Source organism: Plutella xylostella, chromosome 20 (genome assembly GCF_932276165.1).
Source record: "Plutella xylostella chromosome 20, ilPluXylo3.1, whole genome shotgun sequence".
Taxonomy (NCBI): domain Eukaryota; kingdom Metazoa; phylum Arthropoda; class Insecta; order Lepidoptera; family Plutellidae; genus Plutella; species Plutella xylostella.
The window spans coordinates 4,933,635-4,958,258 of record NC_064000.1 but is presented as its reverse complement, the minus strand read 5'-3'; the positions used below and the strand labels follow the sequence as shown (position 1 = coordinate 4,958,258).

Below are 24,624 nucleotides of genomic sequence, written 5' to 3'. Positions count from 1 at the left end.
TATAAGTACTAAGAAGAAAGGGAGTAAAAAAAAGTAAAATAAATGACAATGGGCAGATTGGGACCACCCTCCAATAGCATTAAGACTAACATCGTTGGATAGGTCTTGTCAATAGGAATAACTTTTGCTTTGACAGCTTTGTTGTCACAGTTGTCCGTTCAGAGATATATGACTTATAAGTTCCGATACTCGTCAGTTCATCTTACTGCTATTGGAGGATGGACCACCCTCCAATAGCAGTAAGACTAACGTCGTTGGATAGGTCTTGTCAATAGGAATAACTTTTGCTTTGACAGCTTTGTTGTCACAGTTGTCCGTTCAGAGATATTTGACTTATAAGTTCCGATACTCGTCAGTTCATCTTACTGCTATTGGAGGCTGGACCACCCTCCAATAGCATTAAAACTAACATCGTTGGATAGGTATTGTCAATAGGAATAACTTTTAGGCTAGACCACCCTCCAATAGCAATTGGAGGGTGGTCCATCCTCCAATAGCAGTAAGATGAACAGACGAGTATCGGAACTTATAAGTCAAATATCTCTGAACGGACAACTGTGACAACAAAGCTGTCATAGCAAAAGTTATTCCTATTGACAAGACCTATCCAACGATATTAGTCTTATTGCTATTGGAGGGTGGTCCCAGCTCCCATATATTTTTGCCCATCCTCTTTTAGGAGGGCAATATGAACAAATCTTCTTGTTCTAAGTACGAATTTTGGTAATTGCCTCTCCATAGAAACTTTGTGGATTACCTACGTGTTTATTCGATAGAAGCATCATCATCATCATCACGACCCATCGCGTCCCCACTTCTGGCTCACGCCGCTCACGGGTTTCCTTCCAATTAATGAATGAAGAATCATAATTTTACCAAAATATTATTCAGTATTATCCTGTAACAGGGCGTACCCAACAATATTAGGCTGGTAGGTAGGTAGTTATTGTGGTGGCCTCTCGGATGAAACCTATGCCCAGTTAGCACTGAACCATAGGATAGGTACCATTGGTGGCAGAAGATGATGGTGATGTAGATCTAGCGGACCCATGTGCCTCTATCCGAGCTTGAGTTTACCTATGTTGCGATTACGGACATTATTAGTATATGGATTACGGGAAGATGACTGTGTCCTGGGTAAACCTACCTTCCATGTAAACCTACCTACCATGTAAACTGTCTAAAATCTTACATACAGCGACATCTAGTACTATTTCTGGAAACCTAATGGTAATGCTACTCGACGCTAGATGGCGACACACTTAAATTAAAAGAACAACGCCATCTAGTGAAACCTAGCAAACATTCACTTTTTTCATTCATTTGTATTTCCGTTTTCGCCCTTTTCGCTAACTTTTTAATGTGAAAATGAAGATTTCTATTTAGTATACAATATTTAAGCAAATAAATAATAAGTAATGATTTATTTATTAAGTTTTACACTGAAAAAGAACCCATTTGACGTTGTTAAAACTGGTAAGATTATTTATTTTCGTCGGTTTTTTATGAAACCGGAAGTTTATATTCCATTCGTCTTCCTTCTTCCTTCCTTTCGCACAACAAAAACAACAACAACAAAAATCAGAAAAGTTTTCATTTTATTAGTTTTCTTCTATTTATGGCAATGTATTTTATTGAATCTCACATGAAACGCACAAAATGAGTATTTACTGTTGGACTCTCGGCGAACTGGCTCTCGCAAGAATAAGCAAAAAAGTTTTTGCACGAGTTCGCATTGCTAAAAACAAAGATGGAATTTTTCATGACGAAAAAGGTTTGGTTTTTGTTTTTGTCTAGGAACTTTTTTAAGTACTCTACTTCTACTTTGATTAGTTGGTTATCAGTAAAACTAAAAAGTTTAAGTAAGTTTTTAACCAACTTCGAAAGAAGTAGGAGGTTCTCAATTTGTCTTTTTAATTTCTTTCAAATAGGTACTTAATACTCTTAAACCTTTCTTACTTTTCAGTTCTAGGAATATCACCGACTCCAGACAATGACGACAGCATCACTGTGACGAATCAGCTCTGCTACTACGTAGAGATCTGTCGGTCGAAGCAATGCCTGTGGCTTCCCTACACAAGCTTACAGCTCGCTGAACGCTCCAGACCCTTCTATGGGCCGGCAGACAAGCTACCGTCTCCGCCGAAGCCTTTGAAGACACCAGCTACTGTTAGAAAGGTAGGCCAAGGGTGAAAGTTTGAATACTCTAGTGCACCTGTAATTTTTAACCCTCACGGAAAATGAGGGAGGTTATAAGTTTGACATGTGTGTATCTGTCTGTGATAGCTTTCAAAGTTTTTTTATGGTCATAGGTAATATTACCCCAAGTTTCCTTAGTCTTAGCCATGTATTATGAAATACTGTTCAGCAAGTTATGTGACTTTCAATGTTGAATATATAATTATTGTATACCAACTAGTTTTAAGTCTTTTTTTGAAAAGATGGCTCAGGAGTTTCTTGCCTCCGTTCATCTCCTTAGACAGAAAGAGCCCCCCCTTATCCGAACGGAGAGTAATTTGTAAAAATTGATGTTCATCAGAAAATTTTATATTTGTACGATGAATAAAAATTTTTGACTTTGAATGTTTGGGGTTTTACGGGTTTTATCACAACATATACTTACCTGGGAAGTTGTAATAAGTTTAACGAAATTGACTGAATCTATAGCTTTAACTTAACACATACGACATAACCACTAACTTGCTTTTTAAAAGTATTATATTTAATTTACAGAGGAAGCAGATAGAAGACCACACCCTACCTCTCAGTGCAGCAAAACTAGCCAAAGTGACAACCCCAGACTTAAACGCTACATTTGACTTCCGACAGCTCCCCATGAGGCAATCTAAATATGAGAATGCGTACAAAGAGTTCATTCGCAGGGGCAAAGACATGATCTTTGACCAATTCTTCTTCCTTCTAAAGCTTGATTACTCCAGGGGAGAAGATTTGGATTATTTACTGAATGTGGATGCCAGTACGGAGGATAAATTTGAGACGGTGATACAGGATATCATGACAGAGAAAGAAGTGAAGAATTACTTACAGCAGTGCTGGAGGTACAATTCTCTGAGTAGAGAGAGTGATGGCCAGAGTCAGATTGTAACTAAAACTGCAGATAATTCGGATAGTTCAGTAAGTTGAGGAAACTTTTTCATAATTTTTAATAAGTTTGGTCATGGGTAGGTGTGGCATGATTTAAATTGTAACCATATTTATAACTAGATATAAAAGTTTAAACCAGGTTTAAATTACATTTGGACAGATTCATAAGGTATTTGACAGCACTAAACATCTGTTTTACCAGTGAGTGTTAGTGCAAATTTTTCAATAGTTAGATAAATTCAATCTTTTTGACGAATAAAATTGTTGCTGTCACTTTGTAATATAAACATTCAGATGCTACAGCATCAGAATTATTCACCAGATAACTTTTATCTGGCTATTGAAAAATCTGCCCTTAGTCATTTACAACAATATAGGTAGGTACATATCTGATTGATTACAATTACATTCCTACTTACAAATCATTCTAACCTATCACAAATCTTCCATTGCCTCCACTACTATAGGTTGACATTCAGCTCAGCATACTCCTCTCCAACGCCACTACAAACCTCCCCACCTCCTCATTTCAGACCGCCTCGTCCCCAGTAAAGCCGGTGATCACAGTGCACGTTAGCTGGTGCCTGGTGTGCGGTCAGCCGGGGCGGCTGCTGCCGTGCGCACAGTGCCCCGCCGCCTGCCACGCGGAGTGCCGCAAGCAGTGGAGGGTGTCTATTATGCGTTAGTATTTTATATGGTAGATAGGTGGGTGATGCCACTTCCAATGGAAACAGTTTGATCTGAGGATTCACAGGTGTAACATATAAGTATAGAGCAGATAGAGCGTTGTATATGCGCCAGGCTCTGAAATCAGAACGACATGCCACACGATGCGTTGAGCCGCAATAATGCCTACGATCAATAACAGCCTTATACATGGGCGTACCCAGGTAGGGGCAGGGGGGGGCAGCTGCCCCCCCCTAGAAGATAAAATAAACTTAAATTTTCCGGCCAAGTGGCAATTAAAAACGTGTTATCTACTCTGCGCAAAATGAAGACAAGTGTTGGAAAAACAAAATATTTTTTATTTCCAAAAAAAAGGGAAGACATCACCGCCACCTTCAAGAAAGATAAATTTACTGAACTAACCAGTCAGTTTTAGTCATAGAACGGATTCAAATTACCTGCGTTTGTGTGATATGCATCTAATAAGACAGTAATTGGTATGCGTAGCTTTTCTAGAAAAAGAAATATTTCAATAGTTTCCCGGGTTTACCAGGTTTTTTGACAGAGTTGCATGATCGGTCCCGTAAGAACATTGGTTTGTTACGAAAGAGTTTTTATATAAAATTATTGATAATTTTCTTGACTTTAATTCTAAAATAACTTATTCAATATGTTTACTAAGTATTTTAGAAGTTTATATACGATAAAATTAACATTTAAAATAAACGGTAATACTGATAGAAGCAGTTGATGGTATTACCGCCACCCCATGACGATTTCTACCTGAGCTGCGGCGCTCCGTTAGGTGTGCTTTAAACTTTCGATAATTCTTGACTGCCTCGACGTACCTACCGACGTAGATACCTACGGTTTTGGTATCATTGTTTAGCTTATTTCAAATAGTTTTTAATTAATACATAAAAATATCATCAAAGGCTATTTTCAAAGTAAATCAAGTAAATGTAGAATTTTTATGTTTTTTTTTGCGTCAAAAAAATTAGATTAGGTGCTTTTAATTTAACTTATTTTATGTACCTTTTTAGCAGTTGTGGATATTTTTATTGGATAGAAATGGCTATTTGCGGATGAAATCATTTTATTTCATGTCCGTAAGGCGTTTAATTAAATCTCGAGATATGATTTTTATGAAAACTAAGTATCTAAAACTTTAAAATGGCCACGATTTCTGGAATATTTACCCCACACATGGGGGTTTTATTATCGATGAAATTACTCGTAGAATCCACCCTTAAAGTTTGTTGGGTCCGAAAAACAACACACTGTAGGTATAATCGTATACAAAAATATTATATTTAATGATCAACCAAAACCCTTTCTATTCGATCTTCAAAGTCAAAAAATGGCTTAAAGATGGCGGTAATACCTGCATTTACGTTAAAATTAAATATTATACAACATTCGTTATAGTAGGTATAGGATAGCTACGCACTATACATTCTGTGTAAAAAGTATCGGGACTGGGTCAATAAAACTCAAAATGTTTGTTATTCATCCAAATTTATTTTATCACCTTCAAAGTATGCTCCTTGTGAAGCGATACACATATGCCAACGAATTATCCAATCATCATAGCATTTTTTAAACGCTGTTTTCAGAGTTGTGTTTAGTACTCGCGGCGGTTTTTCCTTACATTTTCCGATTTTGTCTTCTATCGATGGATGCCTCTAAGTGGTAATTTGCGTTTAGGGAAAAAAAGAAGCTAGAGCCGTGAACTGCAGCCATATCTGGTTAATATGGTGGATGCTCGATGGCATTTGTTGAGTGTTTACTTTAAAATTCATTCACAATGATGATCCTTGTGAATGAATGCATTATCGTGGTGCAATTCCTTTTCTCGATTTTTTCCCCACAAATCTGGCCTTCTTCGTCGAATTTGCTCTATTAAATTCCACATCCGCAAATAATATTATTTACTTACGGTTTGACTTTCTGGCAAGATAGTCAAAGAAAACAGTCAAACTCTGACTAACAATCGATAGAATACAAAAAAAAATCGCCGCGAGCACCAAACACAACTCTGAAAACAGCATTTAAAAAAATGTTGTGATGATTGGATAATTTGTTGGCGAATGTGAATCGTTTCCTAAGAAGCATAGTTTGAAGATGATAAATTTTTTTGGATAAAAACAAACATTTTGTGTTTTATTGATCCAGTCCCAATACTTTTTACACAGAGTAGGTAGTTATAACTACTTTAACACACATTTTAACTCAACCCAATATTATTATAGGAGGCGTTAGTTCAAGTGACTATTTGAATTGGGCAGTAAAAAAATAAATAAATAAATAAATAATAGGTACTTACACTAGTTTTCTTCGCAACACACAAATGGACTCCCGCGGCATAATATAATCTTCCATTATTGTACATATTTTCTTATCTCCAAAATCATCCCATTTTTTGCAACACAGCTAATGTTCACAGCTACCTTCAATATGAATACCTTCTGAAAGAAACATAAAATCAAGGTAACAAAGTAAAACCACAATGCCATGTATGTAAGTAACGAATTTATTTAGTAATTACATACCTTTAGTCTATGACTTCATTCCCAATATCCATCGTAAAATTGAATTATTCATTACACAAAAATATACCACTCGCCTACAGATTCACTACATGATATTTCTAATTACGTTTTAAATCACAATCATATATTTATTTACAGTTTATGGCACAGTGTGGGCGCAGCACGGCGGCAGCGTAGGCACTGAAAGCCTTTTACAGCCGCGTGAGGCACTCGGGGCCGCTGAAAACACGAACCGCTTATGCGTGTGAAGTACCCCGGGTGACCTTGGTTCACAGCTGCCGGCCGTGCACTTGCCATAGTTTTAGTTTTTAGTTTTTATTTATAGTCAGTGGCATCATAAAGGGAAGCGGCTGAAAATCAGCGCGGTAGTAGGTAACATATTATCTTCTACCGCCTTAGCTGAGCCGCCGTCCGTTTCGGTGCCAGACAACGCACACATATCCTCTCATTTATTTCTTTTGTTTAGTCATAAGGTCTTTGTGTTCATTTATTACTGTTTTTCATTATGTTTTCTTTTTTTTTTTTCTGTGTGTGTGCGATGGCACGGAATAAACGTTTTTATTATTATTATTATTATTAGTTAGGTAGTAAGTAAATTTTCATGATTTTTTGTTACAATCGACCGACCATCATCTCGAAATAGGTATGAGCTGCCCCCCCCTAGCTGAAATCCTGGGTACGCCCTTGTAATATAGCACCTAATGAAACCTACTTTTATTCCCAGATCGCAAGCTAGCCGGCTCGTCCGACCCTCCCCAGCCGGCAGCCGTCACCAGGATCTCCAGCACCCGCCTGCGCCGGCCCCGCCAGCCGCCGGCCACTGCGCCGCCGACGCTGTGCCCCAGCTGTGAGTGGGGGCCGAGGGTGGGGTATGGGGACATCGTGTGGCACAAGCTGGGGACCTTCCCGTGGTGGCCTGCTAAGGTAGGCAATGATATTTTACTGCTTTTTGCTCTCTCAACGAGTTAAAGTTCAAATCAAAATGGGATATTTGATGGCTGCATGCATGGATGACAAAAAAAAGGATTTTGCTCCCCTGTATCGTCAGTGGGAGTGAATTTTGGACTAGATGAGGAAAGTGGGGCTGTTAATATTATAATAACTTGGCTATGTCCATGATGCTACTCACTTATAAGTACTAAAAGATACTCAATGTATATTCCAGGTGCTGAGTCCGGGTGATGTGCCGTCGTGTCTGCTCTCCAGAAAGCACGGAGTGGACGAGTGGCCGGTGCTGTACTATGGTAAGATTTTACTGGTCATATCTACAGGCGAGTTAACTTAGTACATAGGCAAAAAGACCCAGAGGTAAGTGGTTTGACCTTTGGTTCATATCGGCGACATCATAAGTTAACTCGTCCGGGTTGCACTTGCATGTGGAATGTAATGGGATTTACATTTATGTATCTGGTAGAAGGTAGCTAAACCTGCCCTCTATGCACTAATAGACTAACAGAGACGTTTGGGTGAAGCATGTTTGCATGTGCATGTTTCATGTGTGAATAAAGTCATGACTCTGTTTATACGACAGATAAAACATCCTGAAGATTGTGAAACGAAATTCCTATGTTCATTGATTAGTATGATTTATACATTTATAGAATATGTAGTATAGTAACCTACTCATCAGGAGCGTATCAAACTTATCCCCTATATCTGCCGAAAAGCCGATAATCGTCACGTGCTAACAGGTGAGCTGCGCTACTCGTGGGGCGCGGCGGCTCGCATGTGTCTGTTCCTGCCGACGCACGCGCCGCCCCGCGCGCCAACAGACGCCGTCTTGGACGCTTGTGACGACTACATCGCTGTTTATCTCACTTAGGAATTTCTTATAATTCCCTAATTTGCTTAGGTTCCTAAAGTTGAGAAATGGAACAAAAACAAACGCGGGAAGCACAGGGTGCGTTGCGGATCCGTTCCGCAGAGATTTCGCCTTGTAAAGGCGAGGCGCCATTGCTACATTTCGTCGTCGCCGCGCTGCCTTGTGTTCCATATATTTTATGACATGCTCCTGTTTTTTTCTTATCGTAAACCAATGCACCAATGCCCCAAACCCGCAATGGGGCCCCGCCTTAACCTTGACAGCCAAACGGCTATTCAACAAAAGTTACAAGACGAAATCTCTGCCATGCACCGTGTGCCTCTCCACAAAGAAGGACAGGAGTAATAACAATTTGCGGGTGATCAGTGCAATGGTGCTGGTGTAATAATTTTATTATATTTTATATGCTCATGACAACCTTTTTGAAATTACCAATATTTTAAGGAGGAATCTGATCTCGTTTACAGATAAAATATTAAAACAGTATTAAAAACATTGACATTGGTGTAAGTATTTTTTGTTATTTTTTTATAACTTTTGTGATTATTGCATGCCTTTAAATCAAAGTTGTTAAGTATTATTGTTTTTGGTTTGTTTTTGTGTTGTGAGTGTATTTTATAACTCTTTATATATTGTGCCGTTATTAAATCATATATTTTGCAACTAATCAAATATTTTGTTCAGTTTATGTATGGTTCTATTGAGGTAGACTGCATGCTGGGTGTAAAAGTAAACTTATTTTGACTTGTTTTGTTTCCAAAGTTTATCTTGTGTGATTTCTGTTTTGTTTTTATGATGATTGTAAGTTTTATTTTTTGACTAAAACAACCAAATATACGTTATGTAAATTTTTATTTAATTTTTCATTTCACAATCTTATTTAATACTTTTACATTACCATAGAACAGCAATGCGAAAAATTGCAGCACAGTAACTTTTGTACCTACTTAACCAGTAATTCAATCTAGCAAGCATACAATGGTATTATAAAAATAGGTAATACAAAATAATAACACATACAAAGGGTCTATAAAAATATAAATTCATATCACTTTTTCTACAAAATAATTTTATGGAATAAATATGAAAGTTAACGTTTTGTTTTTAAAGCGCCTAAATAAAATCAACAGAAATACAGCTGTGTAAGTTTAGTTATATTTTATGTTTCAAATATAGACAAACTGAAGTCATTTTTAAATCAAGATAATAACTTTATTAAATAATTCACATCATATCATATAATTATAATAAAAAAATATAGTTTCACAAATAACTACCTTAGGCCGTGTCGGCACCGCGAATATTTTTCCGCGCGGAATTAATTCGTAATTCTGTAACACATCGAATACTATAGGAGTATAGTAGGAGGAAAAAAAAATGAAACTGCTCAAAATGGTAATGACTAAAACTAGGCTAAATGTGTAATCTTCAAAACCAATCTCAATATTTTTGTTTAAAGTATGACCAAATATAGTATGAATTGACATAGTGCAATAATGCTATATTTGATACACACATTAACATGACTTATTCATTAAGGTATTGACCTGTTTCACTGGTTCTGTGCATTTACAATATATATTAGAAAAATAAACAAATTCATTCGGAAAATAATTTTTCATGAACATATTCTCTAACATACTTTTTAAAATACATACCTACTGAGGAATTTAATGATCCGATAACATTGAAGTACTTAGCTTTTATACATAATTATTAATTAAAATCTACATCACAGACTATATAACAAGTTCTCTGCAATTCATAATTACTTATAACGGGTATCTTTTTACTTACAAGGACAACCCATAATTTAATTCTGGTACAGCCAAGTTGTTTTTGTATATTGTAATTATGTATTAGTGAACTGTCAGCACATACTAAAATCATTGACAGTTTGAAGATTATTTTCACATAAGAATTTAAAAATCATGTACCTGAGTACCTATACAACTGATACGTATAACAAATGCAAAAAAAACTTGAAACTTATTCTGCCCTTAGAACCGTAAATAAAGAAATAATGGCGGTTTTTACATAAGTAGTTTCTACAATTAGAGCGAGATAGCACGAGTCCGTCCGCCATATATTTCTTTATTCACGAAAGTTATACGCAGGTATGAAAAGTAAAAAAAGTTAACGCATGTAACGGCAGTACGTCGGAACGAGCGCAAATACATTTTATTTGACAACTCTGACAACGTAATCCCACTATCACTAGCACAGATTGTATCAATAAAGCGACAATCTCAATGTTATCAACCGACTTGTTCAGTCGCCCGCCTGCCTTTGCAGATGTTAATATCTTACACAATACGTGAAAAAATATCATATTAAAATTTATTATAGTTAGGCTAGGCACATACTTTAGAGCTTAAAAGGCTTCATTGGGCAAAATATGTTTTCACGTATGGTTTAGTCAAATCATGATAGCTATTGTGTGATAAAAATACAAGTGTCCTATAATTCCAATCTAGACTGGAATACTATAACAGTACCTATAGTAAATGCCGCTATCTAACCGCTGACTGCAAGTATACACGGCATGAATCTATTAATTTACTAAGATATCACTTAGCAGCCATTTTTGTTTCTTCGATAAGACTTCTAAGCTAATAAATAAGCAATAAACACAACTCAAATTCATACTACCGATAGTTTTGCATTTAATTTAAGGAAAAATAAACCTACCCTGAAATCTACGATGGTTGACTTGTGATCACAAAAACACACTTTGGTATCGAATACTCGAAACCAATTTTCCAAGATTTACTTGAGCTCTAACAAACCATCTAAGTATGTATTATAATTGTAAAAAAACATGTTTAAAACATTACAACAACTATCATAAAAAAATGCTGGTAGGATAAATTTATTCGTATGATGCATAAATATGAGATTAACTAAGCTAACTATCTAACTAACAATCAACATTGTACAATATACAATTAAACATATTGTCACTTATATAACAGTCCGTTTGCTTTATACAATTGTCTATGCGTTGGGTCCGATGAATAGGGCACTCACTGCGAAGAATAGGAACACTAGACCACCGATTATTGTAACTGAAACGAGAGAGAAAAATAACAGTTAAAAGCTTTCAAAAACACCGACTATGACTATGGGAAAATAAAATGTTTTTCTTGGATGTGTGTGATATTTTAGAAACAATTATTTAACTTTTGGACATGACGCCATATCTTGGTGGTAATGTTATCTTAACGCTTGACTGGTTAATCGAGCATCACAGTACCTATTCAACCTACCCATTCAGTCAACATTACCTATGTATTATAGGCAATCCACCTCTATGTATTAGATGAGTTGTGCTTTTTTCACACACACACGTTTCTTGTACCCCAAAACACTTAATAACACCTTTACAGGGTAGTGGCTGAAGTATTGCCACCTTATTTTGAATAAATTAAACATTATACCTACGCCATATATAAAGGCTAAGAACCCGAGCAAAACCAAACAAATATCTTGACAACTCACCAGTCCGCACAGAGATCTTCTGCGCGATCATCCTGCCGCCTATAACCGCCAGCCCGGTACACAACGCGTGTCCCAGCGACCCGCCCACGATGACCCCGAATATGTTCTCCCGAGTGGCGAGAACCACCGTCGCGAGCTGCGACCGGTCGCCCCACTCCGCCAGGAAGGTCAGGGTGCACGCTTGCAGTATCACCTTGAACCGTTAAACATGTTTATTAAATAAAAAATAAAATAAATAAATAAATAGTAATTTATTTCAGGATAGACAGATATTGTAACTAAACCCGTCTTTCTTTATTGAGATTGTGGCTACAAGTTAACTGGTGTTAGCTAAGTGTAGCTGCGATGCTGCGAGCGAAAGCTGGATGTATATTCATCGAGCTGTTGCCCGCGAGCTCCGCTTCGCCTTATTATAGTTTTTTCGTGGGACTTCGGAGAAGAAAAGTATCACATGTCGTTTTCCTGGTTCTTAGATAGCCAGATTTAGCTTAAAAAAACTAAAACTTAGATTTCAGCCAATTCGGTTCAGCCGTCCTTGAGTAATAAATAGTGTAACTAACACTTCTTTCTTTTATATAGGTACACATATTTATATACCTATATAGACAAAATAATTCAGGCACAATCTGCTTTAAAACAAAGCGTACAATACCTTGATGATGGCGTTGCGTTTCCGCCGTCGGTCCGCTTGACCCTGCTCTAGCATGTCTAGCGTCTCTTCCTTTTCTTCCTGTAAAATTTAGGGGGTGAAGTTTAGTGTGCGATCTTGGGTTGACAAAAAAAATACGGCTGCGGTGCGGACTTAGTGGCAGGTTTTAAACTGGTCAAGAAGTGAAAATTAAACGGAAAACTGTAGGTAGAGTCGCTACAAATTCGCATTTAGTATTCACGGCTCCAATAAGTGCGCCCTCAGACCCCTTAGCATGAATATTCATCGTGAACGTGAAGAATAATATTGTATGAAAATATGAACAGCGCCCCTGGCGGTCAGTAGCAGAACAAAAATTTTCCTACAAAATTCATCGAGTAATGTGCAGTGAGTAGTGAACGTAAAGTAATAACTTTACGTTCACGATGAAAACTCATGCTAAGGGGTCAGGAGTCCTACCGTAGCATGTCACAATAATCTGTGATAAAAGGCAGTTTAGATATGCACAAAGGACATAATTCAAAGTTAGACCAAAAGAAGGGTCGGGATTATGAGATTAGACCAAAAAACCTTAATCACAGATTGCAAAGTTAGGCACCTAATCAGGGCACGTTATATTTATAGGTCAAGATTGCTCGTAGTCTAAGTAAAAAGCTTGCAGCAACACAAATATAAATGTCATACCTAACTAACATGCAAAAACATTGTGTTATAAACAACTGCATCTCAATATGGTATGATAAGACTAGTGTAGTATGATCCTATAAAAATTTAACATAGGTACTTATTTACCTCAAATACATATTGCTCCAGAAATTTATAACAAACATTCTTCAGAAACCATTTTGCAACACCCAGTGAGTCCCTGTATAGTTAATTTGTTGTATGAATAGTTTATATTTTATATTTTACTACCTACAGCTAAATTTTTTATATTGCCTACCTTTGTAAATGTTACTTGTTTAAAATTCTGGTGTTCCAGATCTAGTAAATAAATAATTATCGGGAATTAATTTCATTTACAGATTGTCAAAACTTGTAGGTACAGGGGAACAAAATTATTACTCGCATACCTAGTATTTGTAAAGCGTAAACAGTGACCTAGAAACTATAGCTAGTCTTATCAACAGGGACATTTTGTATAATATTTATGCTAATGAGCAAATATTTGCCACCCGTTGCCTAGCAACCGGCCGTCTGTTGATACAGTGTCTACGTTTCAGTTTCACTTATCATAATAAATTGGGTACGGTTTGTTAGGTTGAGCTGCTAAAATTAACTTTTTCCCCCATTCATCAACAGTGCAACTTAACGGGAATATAGGCATAGATAGCACAGATTAATTATTTTATAGGGAACAGTAGTCATTTTTGGCATCTTAAACAGCTACGCTGACTTCTATGAATACTGCTTAATATCGGAAATCCTCATATGAAAAAGTTTCAAGTTTCACAAAAACAATAGCTACCTAAATTACTTATTATTAATAATTTCCAAAGTCAGATTCAGAACTTCTAGGGTTCAAAATAACCTACCTAAGCACAAGTGCATCCATTTTTTGCAACAACATGTGCACATAAACAAAAACATTTAAGTACTTAAGTATTTTATTAGGGGCTCGTGAAGTTGCAAAAATTGCGTGACTTTCTCTACTGTACTAGTAATAGGCATGATTCGAATGAATCAACCGACCGCTACAGATCGATAGTGAATGACCGGAAGGTTCAAGGTCTAACGAACACACAAGCTAAATCTAAGCATCTAGCCTACGCCATACACGTACAATGAAAGCGTCACTATATCAAATGCTGAATTCCTTTGGGGAAAAGCCGTCGAGAAGCCTTTACACGACAAAAATGTGAATGGTGGTCGAAATGGTAAAAATAAAACTAATTGCTAAAAGAAAACTAAGGTGTCAATCGTACTGCCAGGCATAATGACGTAAGATCACCCTCAGGGGTTGGGTATGGGGCGTGGAGGGCCCCGAGGCCTCGTGGGGCGCCCCCGGGCTGCTTGGGAGGCTTCTGGAAGGGCCGGCAATGGCCACCTCAGTCTCAACGGCCACGGGTGAAGGCGTCCGCGATCTCGCTTTCTCATCGCCCTGCGTATTCACACCTTTTTAACAAGACTGGCCATCTATAGCTATAGGCAGGCCGCGACCTCCCCCTTTTTGAAAATCGAACGCGAAGAAAACAAAGGAATTCAACATTTGTTTTTTAAATAATTTAAGGTTAAGTTGCGAAGGTAAATTGAAACAAATATTACTGTTTATTTGCTGTTAAACTGCCTACTGTTCTTTTTTCGTATTTATCTAAAATCTCGTTTAACGTGCATATTCTGTATTTCTGATACATACCTATGTGACAAGATAACCGGCAGCATAATTTTACGTCACGATAAAACAAATTCATTGTCGATTCAGAATAGATCGAGTCACCCACTACACTTTTTTTTATCATACGTGATTTTTGCTGATCCGAATTTTAATCAATGTTGCGATTTATGTTCAACAATCAATCACACTCCAAAGATATAGGCCGATAAAGCAACAAACTCGACACGGCTATCAATAAGAGATAAAATGCTAATTTAATCTTTTCTTGTTCATCGAAAACACCAAAAGGGAGAGGGGTGACCGCTATAGACAGATCAAGTTTTAAAAGCTCGGTAGAACAGAATTCTCCATTTGATAAGTAAATATCTCAAGGCATATACAATTTTCCAAAGCTAATTTCCAGTCACTAAATTCAAGATGCAATACCAGACACCACACTAGCTTATCCAACCACTCCTTTCCAACCAACGTAAGTACTATGGAACTGAGAGGAATGTATTATATTTTCACCATTACTGGTATGTATTGTTTTAAAAAACGGTCCCGCATAGTAATTTGATATTAGCATTCCTGCAGTGGCACAGAAACGTTGGCAGTGTCCCCCAAACTAAACAAACTCCACATACCTGATCCTCTCTTCTTTTCAGTTCACTCTGCACCTCCTCCAACTCCTCCTGTCCCTCGTTTTTGTCCATCTTGAATCCGTCCCTCAACATCTTTATACCGAATATGGCAAAGAGCGCCGCACTGATATAATACGTGTATATCCTGGGTATGACAGTGGCTATTGAGCCGAAAGCGGCAGACAATACAGTCATGAAGACTAGAGCCGAGATGGCTCCGAGGAAGACTATGAAGCGAGGGTGCTTCATGGCCATGATGGCTGCTATGAAGAAGGTTTTGTCTCCGAGCTCGCTGACGACGACCACGGACAGAGAGGCGATGAAGCCCTTGATGAAGCTGCTCGATGTGTTCTCCGTGTTCTGTGGAAGGAGAGAAGAGAGAAGGTAAATTCATCATCACGACCCACGTGTAAGGGCACGGGTCTCCTTCCAATGAAGGTAGGGTTTTTGACCTAATCTTAAGTAAGTAAGTTAGTATATTAATAGATAGAGGATTGGGACAGTTTGCTATTTACAAAAGGAAAAAAATGCCAGTACAAAAGCTAAGTAGGCATATCCTAAAAGAACTTGACGTGTTGGATGGGTAACACGTGTACTTGAAGTTGAGCTCATTAATTAGTCACTTCAGTAACGTACTCAATTAGTTAACTTAAATAATGTTAATCTTCTTTTGTTAAAACTAATGTAAAAGGCAGTTTTTCTTTTCCTTCACAACCAAATATTTCCTGTATAGCTTTACATATCGCTTTCGCGATAACAATGGCATTGGCCCCTACAATGTCGAATACATCCTTTAGTTTTTAGTAGAATAATTTGGCAAATCTTCTACAACTTATAATATATACTCCTCATCTACCAATGGTTGATTTCACTATTCAAATTGATAATTACAAGAAGAGAGAGAATAAAGGCGCAGAAATGCTTCTGTATCTTTACAGCTAAAATCCTTGTGTTTATCATTATGTGTTTACATAGAGATAACATAAGAAAAGGTACAATGAAAAGTATTTTTCTCTCGGGAGTAGCAATCATGTTTAAACAGTGCTACGTGGTTAAATAAAGGATTGCTCAGACTATAATGATCATGGGAGATATGATTCACTTGCTTCTCACGTAGTCAAATAAGGTTTTTAATTAAGGCAATAAACACAAATGTTATGTCCAATCTGATTAAGGGTGCTTTTCCACCAGAGATGTGCTATGCTACGATGCTATGGATGCGTTTGATATCCACCAATCATATTTATTGGTGCACATAGCTTAGCACTGGTGGAAACAGATTCAACTAAGATATGTTTTTTGTATGGAATGATGCGTGCTATGGATGTGTGCTATGGATGCGTGCTATGGATATGTGCTATGGACCATCGCGAGTGGTGTAGCTATGTATGTGTACCGCGCCGCCGCCCCCGTCGTTTCCCTACTATCGATACATAGCATAGCTCGAGATGCGCATCTTTCTCGCACAGCTACTTTGCGGCGGCGCATCTTCGTAGCGCATCTTCCTCGCATAGCTACCTAGCGTAGTATTGGTGGAAACGGTCACATATTTTCGTAGCGTAGATATCACATCTTCGCAGCATAGCTGCATAGCACATCTCTGGTGGAAAAGCACCCTAACGCATCGTTTGTTGCCTCTGACTAGGTAGGCAAACAGTTGACTATCGTTGTCGTGTCCATGGCAACAAAGCCTATACCAGCTGAAGGGTTTGTAACCGACAAACTCAGAAGAAGATGAGACCTCTAATGTAACGCGATTGTTACTATGGCATCTTTGTTTAACTTACAGGATCAACTATGATAAGAGACTAAATCTGAGACTAAAAGGGGCATGATACAGGGTGTATTATAATCCCTAAGCATCTCAACCTTTACCTACGAGAATGATGAGATTCCGTGGCAGAGTACCTATTAGTATTTAAATGACTACCTAGACCTAGAAATTAGCAATCGCGCCAACACGCGATTATTGACAGAAAACTCAAAGACGACCTTAGCCGCGTAGATAGTTGTGGCTTCTAATGGAAAAGGCTTGTTTTCAGCAGTAAACATGATCTTGGACGATGATGAAAAATAAATTATAAATCGGAAAAATGGAACACCAAACCGACAGGTCATGCGAAATTCCATCAAAGTTTTTTACTGAAGAAATGAGAAAACTTGACGGTGTATTGTCTCTTGGGCCCAAGTCAATATAGTGAACATGGACATTGGGCATGTCTGATAAAATTATGAGAATAGATTGGTAATAAGCTAACTCGGTTTTCTCTGTTGACACACATATTTTTAACCATGATTTACTACGACCAATAATGTAGTCATTTACTTTTACTGTAGGTGCTGATGCAGATCAGATACTACTGCTTAGGATACGGGGATTTACAATTTACATATGTACCGACATTTATGTAAGTATCTATGAATGGCCTTGCACAATGCATGGAATTGAGTTTTATGTGATAAACAATTTTATCTTCTTTCCATTCTTTAACAAAGACTATACCGTGAAACGTGACTAAGACTATACCGGGCGATGCCCACAAAGACGCCTCGATAAATAAAGAAATACTCATAATGTATGTAAACAAACACTTCCAAAAGGAAAATAAAAAAGGATAAAAATATACGTACATATATAATCCTAACTAATATTATAAATGCGAAAGTAACTGTGTCTGTCTGTCTGTCTGTCTGTCTGTCTGTTACTCTTTCACGCCAAAACTACTGAACGGATTTGAATGAAATTTGGTATACATACGGTCTAGACCCTGGGAAAAAACATAGGCTACTTTTTATCCCGGAATTCCCACGGGAAAACTTTTTAAGGCGAAGCGAAGCGCGCGGGAACAGCTAGTAAAACATAAAGCTATGTAGGTAATTATATGAAAACTACTAAAACGAAACAGTTCTATTTTTTTTATGTAGGCATAACTAACGCGTCATCATCACCATCAGCTTGCCTTTTTGCCAAAAAATTACATTAACATCTATTAGTTCACAAATAAAACGAATGAATAACCTAATCTAACCGTCGCTTTCACAACTGTGATTATGGTATTTTAACCAGCTAAGGTACCACCAACAATCCATAAGCAGCGTCTCTCGCATGTCAATCATCTGTCAGATCAATAAAAGTTACGTCAGACCTGAAGAGCGACGCTGCTTAAGGATTGTTAATTGCTTCGATGGTAGTAACCTCAAACCTCATAATTATAAAATATTAAGGACTGTGACTCCGGTAATTATACTTACTCAAATGATAAACTATACCTAAACGTGTGAAACATAGGTGAGGCAGTAGCATTCAACCTACGTCATTAAGATATTTTTAGAATTTTACTCGCCACCCCTTGATTTATCTAGGCACACCGGTATTATGTATGCTAGCTAGGTTTTATGAGTTTTATAGGTTATGGTAAAGCTAATTGATTGATAAACAATTATATATGTCATCCCTATAGCTATAACACGTACCTACCTAAATATTCAAGACCATGACATTGTAAAAAAAATTAAACCCTTCTAATTCCCTTTCTGTGTTATTTGGGAGTTTGGATTAATGTTGTTATATCATTTTAAATTTTAGGTCCTATTCAGTTTTATTTGATGTTTTTACTGTTTAAGGTCTTGGCAGACGGGCGATATAAGACAGGAGAGCAAATTTTTACAATTCATTCTCATCAGAACTTTGAATTTTTAAGTGATGTTTTGAAAAAAGAAATCTACACAGTGGCCAGTGGGTAGTAGGTAAACCTAGCAAGTGGATATGGCTACCTTATCCTTATATAGCTCATTTAGATAAATTGGTTACAAATAAGGTCAGTAAAGTTTGTTTCAAAGAACGATACACAAAACTAAATTCATAAATCCAACCTATATATTATTTTCTGAATCAAGAAAATCATACTGATGACCAATGGACTTTCCAGCAGACATCGAGGACGCACCTGCATAAGACTGTTGAACAGCCACGTTCTGAAATCAAACACATCTTCAAGCGGAGCCACAGTGGTGTAGAGGGACTCGTCCGCATCCATTGTGCTCCAATAATCCGCCGTCCCTGTGTACTCCATCGTAGAGTAATCATAAGCACTCTCCGTAGTCGAATAATCGAACGTATCCATTTTATAAATCAAAAATCTCCACAACTGTCAACAAACACTTCACAAACGACACTGAAAGAAAGGACTGGCATGTTTGAGCGAGAGCTCCTGGCCAGATAAGGAATTAAAATATCTGATAACACTATTTACTTGTTAGTTAGAGACGTTTCGTGACAGATACAACGTCCTAGATCTCAATTTAGTGCGTGCACGGGCGGCCGGCGCGCGATCCGTCACTCAACTAAGGAAAAGCTGCAGGAAAACCGAACTTGACCGCCATAGCCCTGCAATTTGCAATGAAAATTCGTAATTTAACCTCTATGTGTTAAGCAAATTACATTTGTATCAGTTCTTCTTGACAAAATGCAGTGTTGAGGAGTTAAAAGTGCGCAAAGGAAATATCTCATTTATACAATATAGAGAAACGGGGTTAAACGGGTCGTGGGCTGGTGGCTCGTGCGTGTTTACACCGTGTTAGCCTGTTTAGGAAAGTTTGGGATTCGAATGTTGGAAACTACCATATTTGTTGGTAGAATCGAAGGTAAATGAGAACGATATCAAGCTCATCATTTAACATTGATAGTGGGTAACGGCCATCACACGACAAGATTTGGTGATAGTCTTCTGACCACTGACCAGCCGACACTAAGGCTTCTTCGGCCATTGAATGCACCTAGTAATTAATTCAAATATTTACGGTTTCTAAGTTTAACAAGGTACAAAAGTGTAAGTATGGAATACTACTAATGAAGATAGGTGTAGCAACAGTGGTATAGTATGCCGAAAGGCGATTACTCTGCTTGTCATTCGCTCGTCGTAGAAGAAGAGTTGATTCAGAATAAAGACCAGAATCAGTCCCTTAAAATATCCTTTTTCCGGTTATTTTATATAATATAATGTTTGACTCAGACCGATGAAGACGTATATCACATAGTGAAATAATATTGTGTTTATGTGCCTCACACGTAAACATCTAACATTTATATTTAGGAAAGTTAAGTACGCGGTAGGATAGTAATAGAAAAAAAAACTATTTTTAAAGTCTGGCGATGAGCCAGTCTTTGTTGACGTCTGGAAACTGGAAGACGCGAGTGACGTCAATGTGCAAATAATAGTCCACCCTACCCTACCCCTCGGAGTGGCTGATTGAATAGTATCAAGGGCACACGCTGAGTGAATTCATAGAAAAATTGGAAAGGCCTTATTTGTGAGTCCAAACCAAACGGTTATGTTAGTTTGGAAGGTAAGTATACATAGTAATACAGGTATAGTTGCAAAAATGACAATTTTGTGCTACAGCTATTAAATTTTTTGATTCTTTATGGAAATACTTGTTGCAAATTTGAGTGAGTACTTCACAACATCTTAGGCAGCGTTCCCACTACGCCGGACCGGCAGATCTGCCGCGCCGGTAAATCTGCCGGAAGAGCTAGTGGCTGTACAATTTATATGAAGCTATTCACATTATCCCGGGTCCGGCATTTTTGCCGAGCCCGGCATTTCTACCGAACGTTTTGTCACTACGAATGGCCGGTAGAACGACCGGGCCCGGAGTAATGTGAACGAGTTTGTGCCGGTATCTGTCCCCCGCTCGCCCCGCTCGTGCTCCCCTCGCCCCTGGATGTAAAATGAAAAGAATGGAAAATCTTTCCCGTAAAATAGGGTGTACCCAATGTTTTCTTTTATTTTGCCTTCTATAATAATGTCCTCCTAGCCGAATTTCGACTACGGCGGCCAATCTCAATTGAGATCAGCCATCTACGCAGGAGTAGATTATAGTGCCCAAGTGTGTGCGCAGTACACAGGAGCACTCTCTGTTCCATCACTCTCATAACCCAATGGGACGGATTAACCGACACGACTGGAGAGAGCTAGGCGCAGGACCGACTGCTTTACATGCCCATCCGACAGCATGGATCGTTTCACTGTTTCGGACAACAGGTGATCAGCCTTCTATGTCCTAACCAAACTTAGAACCACAATTTAGAAACACAAATTGATGGTCCCACCCGGGAATCGAACCCGGGACCTCAGGGTCATGAAGCGAAGCTTCTACCACTAGACCACAGAGGCAATTTTGCCTTCTATTAAGATACCACCACAACACAACAATTTCGTCGTCCATTGTGCGCGCAGGTCCAAATTCAACTGAGGACTGTCTGAATTTCTTCCGGGATCCGATGTAATGTGAACACTCTGTCCGGTGTCCGGTTTTCGGCAGATCTGCCGGTCCGGCGTAGTGGGAACGCTGCCTTAGGCCCGGGTCTCCTATTACGCGCCGTAGATCGCGTCCGGCGTCTCGCCGTGGGCCGCGTCACAATGCTCATTATGTCTACGCGCCAACGCGCAACGTCGGCGTGTGAGGGAGACCGCATCAGTACATTTCTATAGTGAGCATCGCGACGCGGCCTACGGCGTGACGCTGGACGCGAACTACGGCGTAAATAGGAGACCCAGGCCTTAAATTCATAAAATCACGCATCGCACGTAATGACTTCAAATACTTATCTCCCTCTCATTTTATGATTGATCGATATATTTTGGCAATTTTTATCGAGTAACCCATTGGTGATTTCTTTTGTTAGAAACAGACTGCTTTATAGTTATATAAAAAACCTATAGGTAAGTACTTTGGTCTGATTATAGTACTTGAAAGCGCTCATAGCCATACAGTGTATGACAATATACTTCACTCGTTCGTTCGTTCGTTCGTTATATGACTAAAGAGAACGTGCCTATGTTGACCAAAAGGGTGTGATAGTGATATGCATATGGCCATTAGGCCCTTAAATCTTCGTCCCCACACCCCAGTAGGCAAACTGTTATTCGCCGACTGAGTTAGCGGCGTATCGTATGCCGTGTGTTCTCAGTTTGCTATTTTTGCGCTCACTCTACGCATTTTGCGGGACGTAACGCCCGCCTAGAACAACCTGCTCGGTTATCGTATAGTAAGATATTATAGATTTAAGCCAACATACAAGTAAATGCAACAAAAACATAACTATGAATAGGTATCGTATGGGACTGGTTCAACGTTCGTTGGTTCAATTGAGAATTAATTTACTTTGGTACCTGGGGGTCACTCTATATCACGAAAAACTAAGTTCCGGAGCACTGCTGCGCGAGCCACGACTCTAACTTGTTGTATTAAGCTTGGCGATTGCATGACTGCTCTCGTTCACTCGTTTTTCGCCAGTATACACTATACAGTAACCATCCTGTACGATAAAGGAATCTTGGAGTGGTCAAGGCATCCAAGGCGATTACTTGTAAGTTAGGAATATGTTAGCTAACATGTTGCACAATTTTGAACGGCCAATACCTACTTATGAACTTAGGACAGGTTTAACAACAAAATATTTATTATAGCATTACTTAGATATTAGATCTAGATAGTATTAGATATAGTTAGTGAGCCATAGTTGAGGTCAGGCAAATGCAGGCCTATTTATGGATTCCTGAACCCAGAGTCATGTAAAGTACAAAATACCATTGTTGTGGTAATTAGCTCTACTAGGTTAGCTGGCAAACTTTTATATAGGTACTACTTGTAACTGCTAACTGATATTATCCTTGTTTACGGGGATTAACCTCTATGATGTCTCTACCTCTATGTAAATGTTTGTCTAATATCTTACATACATAATTACTATGTTTCCATATAACGGTAACTATGATATATTTATTATTTACATAGGTGTTGATTAATGCGAAAACACATGTTTTGGTAATTATTTGTGAAAGTATTTCTTCATTTAATTCTTGGAAATGAGACAGAAGTAGTATGTTAAGTAGGTATATCAAATTACTTATCAAATGAGTACCTAATATATAGGCCAGTAATGTTTTCACAAACAATAATTTGGTACTTTCGTTGTTACAGACAAAACTCAATCTATAAGTATCTTGTTACAAAAAGTTACTTTCACAAGATGCTAGGATAAACAGTGTACACATGTGCAGGTTCCCTCATTATTTTTCTTAACTATATGAGTGATGCTATGCAATATGCATTATACATAATTTCCAAAGTACTCAGTACATGTCACAGCCCAGTTTCTGATAGTAATTAAATCCACTAAAGCATCACTTAAGCCCTGCCCATTTGCAATTCAAAAAATCATAGCAATGCATGTCATATTTAAGTTATGCTTAACTTGACATGCCCAGTTGTGAACCAAGCTGTAAGTATAATTAAAACTTACTGTGGCTTTTGTAGAAGATGCGACTAGCGGTGGTGGTTCTGGACTCTGGTTGGCTGTGTCGAGTGCCCATGTTGCCATGAACACTGCCAGGAACAGGTAGACACTTCTTCTGCGGATCATCTTTGTATCTGTCCAGAAATTTATCATCTTAGATTTCATATTTTCAATATTAACAGTACAATCATTACATTTTAGTAAAAAAAGTTTTGGTTGCTCTTTCACAAAATAATTAGAAAGTTAAATTTTTACAGTAAAATACAGTTAACAGTAAAGTTTGTAACTTTATAACAGAAAAAAACATAGAAAGGCCCCTTTTATAGATATAGATGTCTTATGTACCTCTATATATGTGAACCTAGCACATATAAGAACATTATTTTTAGCTTCTTGATACATCTTGGCTACAAACACTAAAACTGACCTAGGGTTTGTCACCGTGATGAAAGGATTAACCAGTTAGATAAGCTGCTAGTTGCTTACTGCCCAGGGCAAACAGGTTCTGGTTAAGTGCTTCTAGCCCAATAAATTATTACTTACTGATAAAGTTTATAAAATGTTACTTAATGATAAATAATCTATAAAGAGGAATGAAGATAATTATCACCGGATTAGAAAATAAGAATGACTTACATTAATACAATTTTATTGATACTTTATTGGTAATTAATAAAATGCCTACATTTAGTAGTAGGTAATAATTATTATAACTGTGTGAGTTTTTAAATGATGTGGTAGAGAGGCTATTGCTACTTACATGTTTCGGCACCAGTTGGTAAAAAAAAACTGGCTAATAATACAAAATTAAGAATCTAATACGTAGCTCTAACGTAACTAAGCCACATAATATGGCAATTTAACCGTAAATTACTATTTTTCGTCATGAAATTCACATTAATTATTGCCAACAAGCGAAGATTTTTATCACAATTTGTCACTTTTTTATCTGACATGTGTATGACATTGACGTGTGAGCCTGTGACACGAATGAAATTGACAGTTCAACTTCTATTCACGTAAAAGGATTCATTAGGTACGTGATATTGGCGGAATTAGCGGACGCGGC

The 24,624-nt window shown here is 37.9% G+C and overlaps 2 protein-coding genes and 1 long non-coding RNA gene across 5 annotated transcripts; 1 reads left to right on the top strand and 2 right to left on the bottom strand.

Annotated features, from left to right (window-relative positions):
- Positions 1-1,563: 1,563 nt before the first annotated feature.
- Positions 1,564-8,999, top strand: LOC105388654. Its single transcript, XM_048628187.1, has 7 exons — positions 1,564-1,774; positions 1,967-2,178; positions 2,734-3,114; positions 3,639-3,786; positions 7,048-7,247; positions 7,489-7,567; positions 8,015-8,999. Exons 1-7 carry the CDS (start codon positions 1,660-1,662, stop codon positions 8,143-8,145), a joined length of 1,266 nt encoding a protein of 421 aa, XP_048484144.1. The 5' UTR covers positions 1,564-1,659; the 3' UTR covers positions 8,146-8,999.
- LOC125490083 lies at positions 6,055-6,884 on the bottom strand. The gene is made up of 2 exons (XR_007267422.1): positions 6,324-6,884; positions 6,055-6,239 (listed from the first exon to the last, which is right to left on the bottom strand). It is a non-coding gene; the product is annotated as an uncharacterized LOC125490083 (long non-coding RNA).
- LOC105388648 (transmembrane protein 165) lies at positions 8,979-24,512 on the bottom strand. 3 transcript variants are annotated; one of them, XM_048628172.1, is made up of 6 exons: positions 24,316-24,512; positions 23,562-23,689; positions 15,257-15,613; positions 12,299-12,376; positions 11,647-11,839; positions 8,979-11,213 (listed from the first exon to the last, which is right to left on the bottom strand). In XM_048628172.1, exons 2-6 carry the CDS (start codon positions 23,679-23,681, stop codon positions 11,143-11,145), a joined length of 819 nt encoding a protein of 272 aa, XP_048484129.1. In that variant the 5' UTR covers positions 23,682-23,689; positions 24,316-24,512; the 3' UTR covers positions 8,979-11,142. The 3 variants fall into 3 exon arrangements, with proteins under 3 accessions (XP_048484129.1, XP_048484130.1, XP_011557895.1); XM_048628173.1 differs by lacking the exon at positions 24,316-24,512 and adding an exon at positions 23,983-24,075; XM_011559593.3 differs by lacking the exons at positions 23,562-23,689; positions 24,316-24,512 and adding an exon at positions 19,201-19,596.
- Between the last annotated feature and the right edge of the window lie 112 nt (positions 24,513-24,624).

What these genes read in the sequence shown, in the direction of transcription:
- LOC105388654 (XM_048628187.1), top strand. Translation starts at nt 1,660, where the DNA reads ATGAGTATTTACTGTTGGACTCTCGGCGAACTGGCTCTCGCAAGAATA. An exon ending in CACCAGCTACTGTTAGAAAG is followed by an intron (nt 2,179 to 2,733) that starts GTAGGCCAAGGG and finishes TTTAATTTACAG; the next exon opens with AGGAAGCAGATAGAAGACCA. An exon ending in GTGGCCGGTGCTGTACTATG is followed by an intron (nt 7,568 to 8,014) that starts GTAAGATTTTAC and finishes ACGTGCTAACAG; the next exon opens with GTGAGCTGCGCTACTCGTGG.
- LOC105388648 (XM_011559593.3), bottom strand. Translation starts at nt 19,377, where the DNA reads ATGGATACGTTCGATTATTCGACTACGGAGAGTGCTTATGATTACTCT. An exon ending in TGTTCAACAGTCTTATGCAG is followed by an intron (nt 15,614 to 19,200) that starts GTGCGTCCTCGA and finishes CTCCTTCCACAG; the next exon opens with AACACGGAGAACACATCGAG. An exon ending in AACGCAACGCCATCATCAAG is followed by an intron (nt 11,840 to 12,298) that starts GTATTGTACGCT and finishes TAACGGTTCAAG; the next exon opens with GTGATACTGCAAGCGTGCAC.